The sequence below is a fragment of the Dipodomys merriami genome, unplaced genomic scaffold (genome assembly GCF_024711535.1).
Source record: "Dipodomys merriami isolate MVZ:Mamm:240054 unplaced genomic scaffold, mDipMer1.0.p SCAF_14, whole genome shotgun sequence".
Lineage (NCBI taxonomy): Eukaryota > Metazoa > Chordata > Mammalia > Rodentia > Heteromyidae > Dipodomys > Dipodomys merriami.
Window position 1 is genome coordinate 5,840,907 of NW_027202715.1, and position 14,531 is coordinate 5,855,437.

Consider the following 14,531-nt stretch of genomic DNA (forward strand, 5'->3'; position numbering starts at 1 on the left):
TGAGTCTCTAAGGACCTTCCCAAGTGAAAAAACACAAGAATGAACCCAACTACTCTATGTCCAGGTTAGAGAATGTTCATGAGGTAAAGACAAGGGAGACCCATCACTCCCTCTTACCCGTGTCTAGCTTAGATCATGCCCTGTCTAATCTAAAAGGGGCCTGACAGCCATCTCGTTAGTGTACCTCATTTTAAAGCCACTGAGACTTGGGAGAATTATTTAAAAAAACATTTTTGAAGTTCTTAACAAGCTGTTTGCAAATGTTACTTTTGAACCTTCATAGTAAAACATGGAGAGGGTGCTTTCTGCTTGTCATATGAAAATATCTCTAATTTCACATATTTTCTAACTCCCCCTTCCACCTCAACAGGATAGTTCTCTTTCTTAAAGACTTTTACAGTCTTCCCTCAATTTTATTTTACAAAATACAATATGCTACAATTCCTAGAAGGAAGGATCTTCTTACATTTCCCATCGACCCTTTGTCACATCACTTTTTTTAAAATATGAAGCATCTTACATGTGTGCTTTATAATGACATTAAATTGTTTGACAAAAATAAAGTTTTCTCATTGGGAAAGGTGGTGTTAGTGGTGATGCACGTAAGTATGGATTTCCTGCTCTGTAAACAACTTATTGGTGAATCTGAGCTCCAAAGCACCCAAGGATCACTAGTATGTGAAAATGGCTTTTCTGGAATCCTAAACTGGGATGGAAGTTCAGAATCTTGTATCCCACAATATACTGAATAAGACAATCATTTTTTTAAGTGGATGCAAACAGGAAGACAGTCTTTCCCAACAGAGATGGGTGAAGACTCAGAAGTCAATAAATAGAAATTAGGAAGCTCTGATAGTTCCTGGATTTCTCCATTGGTCTAGAATTGCTGCTTCTGTTTCCATTGCCTCTTCAACTCAACATTTTTACCAAAGGGGCCACCATCTATTTATTTTGCATACCTTCTAAAACCATGCCCAGTTTTATTTTCTGACCCAGAACAACTCATGGGTGTGAGCCTAATGCTCTACCATATAAGAAAATAAATTTCTACCATCTTGGTTTTTGTAGGATATCATAAATAAACTTGAGATGGCAATGGAGTTTGTACTTTACACTGTTACTTCCACATTGCCTTGATGCAGAGGAACACGGGGAAGAGGATGACACTGAGCACTGTGTCCTATATTACTCCAAGGAAAGGTTCTTGAGGTGATCCCCACTGCCTGCCATAGGAGACCAAAGAGCTACAACAAATTCAGAGGTGGTTCTCAGGAAGGAGAATGAAGAGGAGCCCACTATGGCTCATGAAGGAAAGAAGAGCATGGATTGGTATGAATGTATTAGGGGATCCCAATGCAAAATCATTATGTAAAAGAAGGCCTAGCTTTCAGAAAAGCTGTCTGGTATTCTAGCAGCGGGGGTTCTCCCCACAAACATTTTCAATTTTATTGGAAACCAAGAAATGTGTATAAGCCTGAATAGAGACTGTTGACATTATTCAATCAGCTGAGTAGACTAGTGATTGATTATAGGTATTGTTTTAAACAATCCGATTGGACATAGATTATATCACAATACTTTTATAGAACTAATTCTACAAAACGTGACAACAGAGTAACCATAGTCCGACAAGTCACTGCAGGACAATGCCTACAAGGTGCAAGTACAACTACATTGGCTCTGCAGGGAGTAGACAGAGGTGGAAGCTCGTTTGGCCTATGTTGGTAATCGGAGTACTTTGTGGACATGTGTTTTCATGGTGTCTCATTGCTTTGCTCTGATCTGGTTTGCACTATCAAAACTAGATACCACAGGGTCATGGCCTAAAAAGTTAATGGAATAGATACCATGAGACTTTGGGGAGATATTTTGACTAGTTTGGTTAATTGTCCACAGTTTACATTTTATAAGAACATTAAAAAGTCACTATCACATCCATGCTTCTCCAGAGACCCTGATGATTGTGTTGAAGATTGACAGTTTTGAAGTCGAAATACTTGTTAAGTCATTGGAACAAAACAGTTGTTGGGGCGATTGTACACTGAGCATGCAAGCAACAGCAGAGTTTCTAAGACATCTCATTTGTGTCTGGTGGTTAGAAAAAAAAATCTGTTGACCACAGTTTGAAGTGGTTGATACAGTTTATTTCATTGCTGGTAATTTTTTTCAAAGGCCTTTTACTAACAGTCTGTATTAAGTGCATCAGTTACTTTCCTTTTTTGTTATTATTATTTAAAAATTGTTTTAGCAAGTTGTCTGTGTGTGTGTGTGTGTGTGTGTGTGTGTGTGTGTGTGTGTGTGTGTGTTGTCCCAGCAATTAAATCAAGGCAAGCCAGCAAATTAAAATCTGAGTGAAAAACCATCTCCATAGTGTTAGACATCTTCTGGCTCTCTAACAAAAACTCAGTGAGAAGAATGAGTGCAACTTAGATCCTGTTCTTAAGTAAAACTGTTCACTGGTGTTCCCATACTTACAGGCTACAAAGCTCTGAGACTTGGGGAAGGATTAGAAGGAGAGTTCACTAGATCCTGTTAAAATGGAAACCACTTGCTTGAGTAGTTTGGAAATATGACATGAGAAGCATAACAGCATTTAGGAGTCCCCACCATCAGAGCAAATCAAGCCATGTCTTGCACAAATCTGGTCCTCAACATCCGTATCCAGGTGGAAATTCCACAATCCTCCCAATCATCCACAGATGTCTGGGCAAACCTGATCTGAAGCTGTAGGAAAGGACGCAAGAAGGTATTCCCCTTAACTATAGGAACAAAGTGATGAGGGATACAGAATGAAAACTAAAGCTACAAAAGCTTGATTTTTCAAAACTGTGAAAATAAATACATTTTGATTTATTAAGAGCTGGTGTCAACGCAGATCAAAATACATACCCATCAAGAAGAGAAGCAGCTATTCAAGCTGCTCCCTTTTATCTTCTGTTCTGGATTTCCCCAAATACATGGATACATTGTCAACCATTTTAAAATTGTTTTAATAATCCATTTCCCTTCAGTACAATTAGTTGTGGTGGTGACCATCATCCTCCTCAAAGCAAAAAGAGAGAAGGAAGAGAAATATGCACAAAGGAGTCTGGCCACTTCTCCATGTTGATTTTGCATTGTTTAGATCTAGGGAAGATATTTGAAAATGAAAAAGAAAAGAAAAATATATTTTTCTTTCTAATAAATAAAAATAATTTTAAACGATAGAGGCTATACATGACTATTTTAGTATGTTCATTTATAAATGAAATCGTTTTCTTTTCCAAAATACATGGAAGCAATATTCAAGGCAGACAAAGAGAGCAATCCTGTCTACTTTATTTTCTTGCAGTTCTTGCTTATTCTAATGTTCCCACCAGTGATTCAACATGTAAGAGGAAGAAAAAGTCACATCACCATTTGTGAAGTTTGTCAGGCTTTAAAAAAATAGTTCTGGTCTCCTGGGAGTCAACATTCATCTTCAACTTCTCTGATTGGAGGAATCAAGCTGCTTGTGGATTTGTATTGGTTGATCTGGTTAACCATGTGGGTACTCATGGGCTTGATTTGAATGTTTCTGGGATAGGCATTATCCGGTTCATCTGTAAACCATTTCTTTTCTGCTAAAGGACAAAATGGATAGAGAACAAGAAGGAGAAATGAGAAGCTTAATTAGTCATAGGATAAAGCTTTTGGAAAGTTCATTGAAAAAAATTCAAAAAGGTAATCGATAGAAGTCGACAGTGAGTAATTGCTAAGAGATAGTGCAGTGGAGGGAGGACCCAGAACCTGAAACACACCTCTGCTCCTTGTAGCAAGGAGGGACAAAATGTGCCGTGGAGACTTAGAGGTACCAGGGCCAGAGAATAAGGAAGGATTGGAAGATGAACTCTGGCAATGTTCTCTGGAGTTATTTGAGTGGTCTGAAAGATTTTAGTGGTGAGGAGACTCTGCATATCCCAGGTATTGGGGACAGGCCTCGTGTCTGAGAAAAAATTTGAGTATGTACCAGTTGGAGTACAGGGATAACATCTCTGCCTCAGGTCAAGCAGTCTAGAATCTTCTGCACCGCCTCTTTTTCCCTGCCTTGACTTTGGCTTTGTTTATAACAAGCAGGTTTAAAAGCATATATCAACTCTTGTGCAGCCAGTTTTAGGGAGCTTAAAGGAAACTCAGAGACTCTGCTGGACAGTGGGAGTGAAAACCAGAATAGCAAGCAATGTTTTAGAAGAGAGCTTTAAGATGACTTTTATTTCAAGAAAGAGAACTCTATGCTGGTATAAAGTTATGATAAGAGATTCAAGGGGCAACATCCAAGCTGTTAATAAAGGAGCTCAATGCTGGCTTGTCATTTCATTCTCACCCTAGATACAAGAAATGGCTGAGGAGAACTGCAGGCTACTGCAGGCTTACGTAGTAGGGAGGTTTAGAAACTATCTATCTCCACTCAGCAATACAGAGCTATTTAGGACTTATTCCTGTCTCTTCCTGGGATTGAAATTTCCCAGGAAATTGGCCATGTGCATAGATAGGAAGGGACTGAGCACACAGGACCTCCTAGCTCTGGAAGCATACCTTTAATCAAAGGGCTCATGAAACATCAAGGAAAGGAGAACAGTTTTTAAGCACAATCAGAGTGAGGGAGTTAATGATCACTCCAGTTTCCTTTTCTGCCTGCTAAGAATTCACAATTGCCTTGTAGGTGGTTCTAGGCTGATATGTTAAAGATCACTCACCTGGCTGGCGTTGTGTGTGTGTGTGTATGTGTGTGTGTGTGTGTGTGTGTGTGTGTGTGTGTGTGTGTGTGTGTGTGTGTGTGTGTGTGTGTGTGTGTTGTAAGGGATTAGATCATGACCATTCTGCTTGTTTCTTTTGGGTTCATACTGTTACTGTTTCCTGTGCCCTCAATGTTGCTGTTGATGGTTGGTTGGTCTCTGGGATGTGGATGTTCCTGGGAAAAAGCCTCACTACCTTTTGTTCCACAGCTGAGTTTAGCCCTCAGGACACTTGCTACCACTTGCCTGGTTCTGTCTCACACTCCCTTCCTGCTCTAGCTCTCTCACCTATTATAATTAAGTTCACTTTGATTTGAACAGATTGGACGATAGGAATTCATAATGCTACATCCTCACAGTGAAGCTAACTGATTAAGTGCTTTAAATTATTCCCCCTGACAGAATGATAAAGTTACAATCTGTTCTGAGATGATCTACAGCTTGCCAGACTCCTACAGCTTCTTTCTACATTCATTTATCTTTTTGTCAAGCAGAGGGTTTTTTTTCTCCCCCTAAGCTTCAATTCCATAGATCTTTTAAAGTCATCAGCACATCTGAATTATTAATGAGGCTTTAGAGGCAAGACTCCTGATGGGCTGGTTAAAAAAGGTTGTATAGAAATCTGGGTCTGTGTACACATCAAAATAATTTCAGCTCCATTTAAAAAACCATTTAGTTCAAGTGTGACATAGATGAACCATTATGCATTTGTGGAAACCAATTTTTTGTGATCTACGATTAAACTAACCTTTCAGAGAAGAGTAAAGTGTGATGGTTATCATGTTTTAAAAGCATTGCCAAGCCTCTGGAACAATTTCAAACTACGATTTCTTCCAAACGGTATATGTGTAAAGATGAGGTTCGGAGCGAAGCCCGATGTTTGTGCTCTGTGTGCCGGAGTTGCCCTTGGCTTTGGTTGTTCTGTTGTGTAGAATGAATTTGCAGAGGGATTTAAAGCTAGGTTGGACATGCCGGCTTGGAAAAAGTAACTCTGCTGATGGAAAAGGAGGAGGTCTTTGTGGTAAAAGCTCCAACAGCTGCAATTGGTTTAAAATTTCTTCACGATTGTTTCAGAGAATAATTGTTCAGAATTTAGTTTTTACCATTGGTTCATTGATCTTTTCCCACAGAGAATATCAACTTCTATGAAAAAGAGTATTATTCCCATATTGAAGCTTCTCTCTTTCCCTTTCAATTTCTTGCCTGAAATGCAAATCAAGTTTAATCTAAGCAGAGTAGCCCCTGTGTTTCACCCATATAGCTTTGGCAAAAAGAAGGGGTTGTAGGAAACCACTTCCCAGTGAAGAAGTGAGATTGTCATCATGTCTGAGAATGCATATCTGTCACTCTAGAAGCCCCTGAAACATGAATGTGTGAATTTGGTGGAGCCTTGGTTAGCCTTCAACATGCTGAATCTCTAAAGCATTGTTGAAATGGAAATATCGGCATGCTCTAGATGTTTTACTGAAAAGGGCAATGGCTAAGGTATTTTATGAAGCACCCTCCAGAGTTTCAGAGGAGCACACATTTAATGGTTGCCATCCGTTTGGCTCCCATGCAGGACCCTTCAAGTTTGAGAGACACCATCTGGCTGACTTTTATCTTCCAGAGAAGAACCTGTGCCAATTAGTGGCTACAAAACTGGCCACCAGGAAGAAGTCACTGAGCAGGAATTCAAATCCATGTTGACATGGCGCCAAGGTGAAATCTAAAACCCTTGAATTTAGTTCTACTCTCTACTTTGTTCCACAAGACAGGAAGGTTTCTGGGAATTTCATTTTCAGTCCTAAAATGTCCCCGTGGACACAGGAAAATAGCCCCATTTCTTTCCTAACCTTCGAGGAGATGCAAGTATGATGTCATCACTCTTGGTTCAATGTAGGGCCTGCCTGCCTGTCAGGAGTTTTTGTCACAAAATAGTTAATGGAGTGTGAAGGGAGCAACATGTCCTGGTCTGTGGCAACTGATGTAGTAGAACAAATTATTTTTTTAAAAAATGGTTCAAAAATAAACGCATTGATTCATGGAGAAGTCACTTCTCCAGATCAGCTATGCTGTGAGCTATCCACCATGAATCCCTCATGAAGAGGTGGCTTGGGAAATGGTGACAGGGGGCCGGGAGTAGGATACAGTCAATCAGGCCTGGCTCGCTCACATACTAACTGCATGGGGCTGAGCAAGTAATACTGCATAATTTATCTTAGCATCCTTTCTCTTGTGTCGCATAGGACTGAGGACACAACCTTCCTAGGATTGTTGTTTCAATCAGAGTCGGATCTGTGGACACAAAGCACTTACTATAGTTTTAGCTACAGGGCAAGAAAATATAAGTTAGTCACTAAGATCATTAAGATTATTAATAATGTTAGGAGCATCACATCATCATGGCTAACTCTATAAACTGTAGTGTGTCTTGATTTCCACATCTGTCCAATGGAGATTCTGTCAGATCCTGTATGATGATGACAGAATTGAGTGTGATAATGAATGTAATTTACCTAGAAGAATGACTGGACTCCTGCAGGAAGTAAGGTCATAACTTTTAGCATAAGGTTAGAATTGACTCGAATACTAAAGGTACTGGAGGATGTCACTAGGATGGGTGGGACTCTCGGAATGTGATTGCCAATGAAGTTCTTCAACAGAGGAGCCAGGACTTGGAGGGGTGGAAGCCTGGCCTGAAGAATGGGAATTGTGGTTGTAGAGGCGACATGGGAAAATACAGTGGGTAGTTTCTCTCATTTGGAAAGTGAAGGAAAAGGTGGGGCGATAGTGTTATGTTGGAGAGCTCAGGAATGTGGTTGTTCTGGGGCACCTCTCTATCTCTCACTGTGGTCCATCTATGCCTCTCATGGCCAGTGTCATCCCTGAGATCATAAGACCTAGAGTCAGAGTTAGCAATTCCTGCAGCCGCATGGCTCTAGGTGAGCAGGGTTCCCTAAGGAGTGCTAAGTTAAGGAAGGGCTGAGCTATGTGGCATATGACAGGCAGAGAAAGAGACAGGTGGCACTGGACAGCCAGCACTCGCTGGCTCTGTGGGAATTAGCCTTTCACATAACTACTCCCCAGAGAAGACTGCAAAAAAGGGGAGACAATGACACGACAAAGGCATTCACAATAATTAGCCCTGTTCTCCACAAGCCACAAGCCAAGGATTAGAGAATGAAGGCACGGAAGGAAAGGATCTGTTTGGATAGAGGATGGGTCAGCAAGTAGGGGTTAACAAGGAGCTCCAACCTTCACAGGCAATGCCGAACCCTTCCCAGATGAACAATGTGGCTCCCTCCTTCTGCTCCCCAAACCTTGATGACTACCAGCCTTGCCCATACCTACTGCCTCCTTTTCTTTCCTTGGGCAGAATAGGGCTATTCCATACACAGTAAAAATTGTTTATGCCAGAACCAGAGGGATTTTTGGTGACTCTCATTCTCTCTACAGTTTCTTTACTCTGACTCTGTGTCTCTTTTGACTAATTTCCTGAGCATACGGCCTCTCTCCACCCTCCTCTGTAGTCCTTTGACCAGCTGAAGCCCTAAGGACAGATTTTTCACTCTTTTCCTCTCCATGGTTGCAATGGAAATGCGTTGCCACAGTCAACCAATTTAATGGCAGGTGTTTATTCTTTATCATTTCAGGACAAAGTAAAGGTGGACTGAAAGAAACTGATGGAGAAATTGATTTTTACCCTGTCTTGACTTCTCCAGTCCCTGAAGTTTCTCCTTTAAGGAGCCTGTTGCCATAGGAACCTGGTAGGTTGATTTAATTGTCTCTATTGGGATACAGACACCTTTAGGCTTTTCCCATGCTGAAGAAGAATCAGTCAAAAATCCTTTTTTTAAATTTCTGGTCATCTTGGATCTTGACAATGCTGCCAGCAGGTATAGTCAGTGTCTCTCTTCTCTGAGATTACAGGACCATCCCTAGGTTGGAAGCTACACCCAGCTCCAGAATCTGATATACCATTAGTGTGATTTTGTGGAGCTCTTCCAAGCATTCATTGATTTTTTTCCAAGATAAGCCAAGGGCACAAGGATAATTATTTTTTGAAAGTTAAAGGGATAAAAGTGTTCACGATCCAACTATTTTCAGATATTTACATAGCACCTATTTAAGGTTCTGGGTCATTACTCTCAATGAAACTAGAAACCTCTCCTCATTGTGGCAGGAATTAGGTAAGCATAAGGATCTGTTTGGGAGGGCTTTGGAAAAGACCCCAGAAGTAATTGTTAGGGACACTGATGCCTCTATGGTCATCAGATGATTGAGGCTGAGTAGTTGGAGCAAACTCGACTGACTGGCTTACAAACTGTCTCTGTTCTACAATCCAGATTTGTGGATTTCTATCTGTAGTTTATATTACCTGCAGGTAGGCACTTTCTCCTCAAAGAATTCTCTCACCTTCTCCCTTGGCCTGTTTTTTGTTTCTGTTTTCAGAGAAGAGGGAGTAGGGAAGAGACATAATGTAAGACCCTTGTTATACCTCCTTCCTAAATGAGCTGATGTTCCCCTAAAGGAGAAAGGGGAATCTTGGAATTAAAACAGGAAGCAATGGGGAAGAATCTTCAGTCTACTAAGGCAAATACAATATAGAAACATCAGCTAGTAAAGCACAAGTAATCATGACAGCTTTCCCATCATCAAGCACATCATTACCCACCTATGATCCAGTCTCAGTTATCTGCTAGTGTGCCCAAAATCCCGGAAAGATGCCCAAATTTCATCTCATGTCATAGTCTGTTCCCATTCCAGTCCCATGACAAACGCAATCATCTCATTAGATTTGCTAACAAGATTGTACAGAAAACTTTGGATTGACTTCTAGCTGTCCAATCTCTGCTGGGGATTTAACCAATAGCCAAAGATGGGTGACAGGGGCCATTTGGGTAATATCAAAACTGAGTCATCAGCCCCCTGGCAACTGGACATGGGTCTCAAGTGGATCCATGCAGCTGAACAGTGTTAACTTTATATCACACTATTTGAACAAAAAGGTGATTAGTGTTGTGCCATCAATAGCCCACCTGGTTTAAATAACAGGAGGATACAATAATTACAGAGAAGCAGGATTGGGATAGCCGCCAAGCTTTTCCTGAAAAGTTTAGCATCAACTAGCATCATTTTTTGATTTGGTAGGTCTTGCCAAGATAAAACACAGAGATGTGAACAGACCAATGGGGGCTGGGTTAGGGTGGTGGTAATGGGAGGGGGAGTGGAGGAAGCTGGGTTTCTCAATGGAAAAATGCTTTTGGACTTGGAGCAAGGTACCAAGGTGGGCAGGGAGGCCACGTGCAGATTTGAAGGCAAGCCAGATGGAAAGAAAGTCCCCCCCACCCCAATTCCCCAACCACACCCCCAACCCAAGAACATCAAAACAAACTCTAAGGCCATAGCAGCAGCACAGCCTCATGGCGTTGAGCAATTGAAAAAGTGAAGGAAGAAAGAAGAAGGAAGGGGGGGAAAGAGAGGGAAACGGGAAGAGGGGCGGAGAAAAAGCAAAACAAAATAACTAAAACCACAAACAGAACAATATAAATTAAAAAAATAAACCAATAACAGAATAAAATTGGTAACTCCTTTTTTTTTAATTTCACAAAAGTTTTCACAAGGACAACGTTATAGAAGAAAACCCCCAGCAGTGGCTAGGTCATGCAAAACCATTAATTGTCATACCTTGGCCCATTCTATTCATCCTTGTCGCACTTTAGAGAGAGAAGTAAGCTATGTGAGTTTTACAATGCTTTGAAACTGTCATATTTCCTGTTGAGCACTTTAACTGGCAGATTCTTAGCGTTATAAATGTTTGGAGGGCAGAACTTTTTTAACCTCCTTTGCAAAGAATGCAAGAAGAGCTCCTTATGATCCAAAACTAGGGATATTATATATAGTTATATATATAGTTATAGTTATATATATAGTTATATATAGAGAGAGATAGATACTTATACATCATATATAAATCAAAATATATCGGGACAAAAATAATTTGAAAAAAAAGTCTTACACTCATACATGTATACAATAGGCCCCACCCCATCTCTGGTTTGAAAACTGTGTTGTCTCTGTCTTTGGTGTGAGTGTGTGGGGAGAGGTGGTTCTGACTCAGCTACACCATTTTTTTTGTCAGTAAAAGTGCTTGTCAATTCACACAGCAAGCAAATCTCCAAAACTATCATGCTGGAGGGGACAAGGGGATCCAAAAATCTAAACCCAAAACATTCACCATAAAAACACCTTTTTAGAGATGGTACAGCTATGGCATTTTTTTCCCTTTCTCCTTTCTACCCCTATTCTACTCTATGGATTTTTTTTTAAATTAAACATCTCAAATAGGTTTAAACTAGCATAGGGCTAGTCTATCCATACAAGAATTTGGTTATGTTAGGAATTGGCCAATTTTTTGAGAACTGTTGCATTATCTAAAACATGATTTTGCAGGCATAAAATATGTGACAACTGTATGTTGAAAAATAGAATGTGTTTTTTTTTCTAATTTCCTCCCATGCATACTGTTAGGAACAAAAAAACAAAGGAAAGCAAACAGAAAAGAAATATATACTAAAATGTGTTTGGCTCACTGCTGCATCTTTCTCATTCCTCTCTCATAATGATGAGGAGCAATTCTGTATCACTGTAACTCACCTTCCTGTGTGAATTGGCTATGTTTAAGAAATGGAGGATGAGCTGGGCACTGGTGGCTCACACTTGTGAATCCTAGCTACTCAGGGGGCTGGGATCTGAGTATCCCAGTTCAAGGAAAGCCTGGGCAGGAAAGTCTATGAAACTCATATCCACTTAACCATCAAAAAGATAGAAGTAGAAATGTGGCTCTGGCAGAGTGCCAGCCTGGAGCAAAAAAGCTAATAGAAAGTGCCCAGGCCCTGAGTTCAAACCCTAGTACCTGCACCAAAAAAGAAGGAAGGAAGGAAGGAAGGAAGGAAAGAAAGAAAGGAAGAAAGAAAGAAAGAAAGAAAGAAAGAAAGAAAGAAAGAAAGAAAGAAAGAAAGAAAGAAAGAAAGAAAGAAAGAAAGAAGAAAGGAAGGAAGGCAGGCAGGAAGGAAGGAAGGAAGGAAGGAAGGAAGGAAGGAAGGAAGGAAGGGGAAGGAGGAAGGGAGGGAGGGAAGGAAGGAAAGAGAGAGAAAGGAAGAAAGAAAGGAAGGAAGGAAGGAAGGAAAGAGAGAGAAAGGAAGGAAGGAAGAACGGAAGGAAGGAAGGAAGGAAGGAAGAAAGAAAGAAAGAAAGAAAGAAAGAAAGAAAGAAAGAAAGAAAGAAAGAAAGAAAGAAAGAAAGAAAACTTTTCCCACCATTTTTCTGCATTGGGACAAAGTGTCATGCAGCTGTGCCAAAAATTGAAGGTGGTCACCATCTTTTGTTTTCTCAGTCATCTATGGCTTACTCCTCTAATATCCTAGTTTATTTAACATGTTGCTCCTACAGAAACATTTCTATTTCTGGGTTTGTCTTCCTCTCATTCCGCCATCACCCCAGCCCAGCTTCTACCTGGCAATGGGACCCTTGCTAATCAAACAAAGGGGAGTAAAAAAGTCCCCTGAGAACTCATGGAAAAATACTTGCTCTTTCCTGAGCATTATTTATTCTGTACATAAGGTAAGTAATTCACCTTTTAAAAGATGTGAAAGTCCCAGGAAGGCAGTTTTTAATGGTTTACATCTGATATTTATGATACATATGGCTTTTCATCCCAAATGTCAAAAGTAAAGGAAAAAAATAGCTATTCATATGGCAGCCTAAGGAGACAGGAAACAATTGAATATGCAATCAAACCTCTTCTCCCTTAAATGACTAGGATTGGATACACCCTCCTCTGTATTAAGGTTAGAAATGTTTGTATAAACTCCCAAAGGAAGCTAGCTCTGGGACAAAAGGCCTTACTGAGTAACTGAAAGAAAAAAAATCTTTGATGCTGTCTTGCAACAAGCAGGTATTTAATAATTATCCTCACAAAGTGTGAAAGCTTTTCAAATGCTTTGTGATACTTCAGCCCAGAGAGTGGAAAATGATCAATACATTTTCATTGCTTTTTGGTGTCTTGTTTCAAATAAATGTGTGCTAACTAATGGTGTACATATTTAGAGAGACAGAGAGAAAGAGAGACAGAGAGAAAGAGAGAGAGATAGAGAGGAAAACAAACAAAATCAAAACCCAAAGCACCCCGATAATCCTGATAAATCAGAATCAACTTTTCTTGCACATTAAATACACCTGGATTTACCTAACATTGATCATGAGTGTTCTTTTCTAATCTGTGAACTCATTCTTGAAGTGAGCTATTTATGTCTGGAGCATGCCTTTGGGTTATATTTCTCCTAGAATCATAAATAACTTTTTGGTCCGTCTGCTTATTTGTTGTTGTGCTCAAGGGTTTTATGGTGGTGAAATAAAAATGACAACCACATGCACACTATCATACATATGCAAATATGTGTAAAAAAATAAAAGAGGGGAGGACTACAGGGAAAACAGGGAAAGTTACTTTGTTGGAAACACCAACTGGAAAAATGAGTAGCGGATACAGTTTCACACACGGTGGCGGTGGATGCACAAATCAAAGCCGTTCTTCCTGCACGTACTTCTGTTTGTCCCGAGATTCTCTGGACTTGGGCCGGTTCTGCCGGTTCGCTGTGGATGGGATAGAATGGACGGAGGAGCTCTTCTTGCTGGAGGACTGTGAAGACTGAGAGGAATGGGACAGGCTGGCCCGGGACTGGCCGGCGTTGTGGTCAAACTGCATCAGGCAGAAGATCAGATCCGTCGGCACAAGCTCAAACTCGTAGGGGGGGTTGGTGATGACATACCTAGGCAGAGAAAGGAGAGATGTCACAGTCTGAGGTGACCTGGTTAGAGAACTCAACTCTACTTGAAGTGGAAAAGGGAACCGGGTTGTTCAAGTGGAGCAGAGGATTTAGAAGATGAACTGGTCCAATGACCTCCACTTCTCTTTCCAGTTCTATGAAATTTTCTACTCTGTATCTCTACCAAAGCAGCCAGCCATGAGGACAGGCAGAGGTGCTGGCTAACACTAGGCAAAACCACAGAAATCATCATGTTTTCTTGATACCAGCAAATTTCCATGTGTGCTCCTAGAGCGACAGATAAGCACCATCCAAGGGCCTCAGGAAAATGCCCATTCTACTGGGGATTGAACTCAAGGCCTTCCACTTTCTAGGCAAGCCCTGTGCCACTTGACTCACACTCTTCTCCCCCAGTTCTTCTGCTTTTAGGGTTGTTCTATTAGGGTTTCTTTCCACACCTATTCTAGGCTAGCCATAGACCCTGATATTCCTACCTCCTCCTCCTCCTAAATAACTTAGATTACAGGCATGCACCAACATGCTAGGCCCAGAACTTTGTTCTTAATAAGGGCAAGGGCAGGTAGTTCTCATGTTTGCTAGGCTGTGGAAGCTCATTGGTCTGTGGCAATTGTTATCTGGCTAGATGTTGCCATTCCTGGGTAGAGATATATAAAATGGTATGTATTTATAAATAGATATGTGTGTATGTGTTTCTTACACACTAGTTATAAAAAAAATAATGAATTCTTTTGCTTTTTGGTTGGTCATGGGGTTTAAACTCAGGGCCTGCGTGCTGTCCCTGAGGTTTTTTGCTCAAGGCTAGTAGTCTACCACTTGAGCTATACCACCATTTCTGGTTTTGGGAAGTTAATTGGAGATCTGAGTTTATGGCCTTTCATGCCTGTTTTTTTTTTTTCCTGAGATCCTCAGAACTCAGCCTCCCGAGGACCTGGCTCAAAATAATGAG

General features: G+C 40.7%; 1 protein-coding gene across 31 annotated transcripts in view; it reads right to left on the bottom strand.

Moving 5' to 3' along the window:
- Positions 1-2,210: 2,210 nt before the first annotated feature.
- Kcnma1 (potassium calcium-activated channel subfamily M alpha 1) overlaps positions 2,211-14,531 on the bottom strand; it is a 701,247-nt gene continuing 688,926 nt past the window's right edge. For 8 of the 31 annotated variants that reach the window (XM_070020665.1, XM_070020689.1, XM_070020662.1 and 5 more), the window contains 3 exons: positions 13,343-13,567; positions 10,425-10,453; positions 2,211-3,602 (listed from right to left, as the gene is read on the bottom strand). In XM_070020665.1, the coding sequence (XP_069876766.1) occupies positions 3,448-3,602; positions 10,425-10,453; positions 13,343-13,567 (409 nt within the window). In that variant the 3' untranslated portion in view covers positions 2,211-3,447. Of the gene's footprint in view, positions 3,603-10,424; positions 13,568-14,531 lie in introns of those variants that run through there. The other 23 variants (XM_070020674.1, XM_070020679.1, XM_070020677.1 and 20 more) reach the window with 6 other exon arrangements.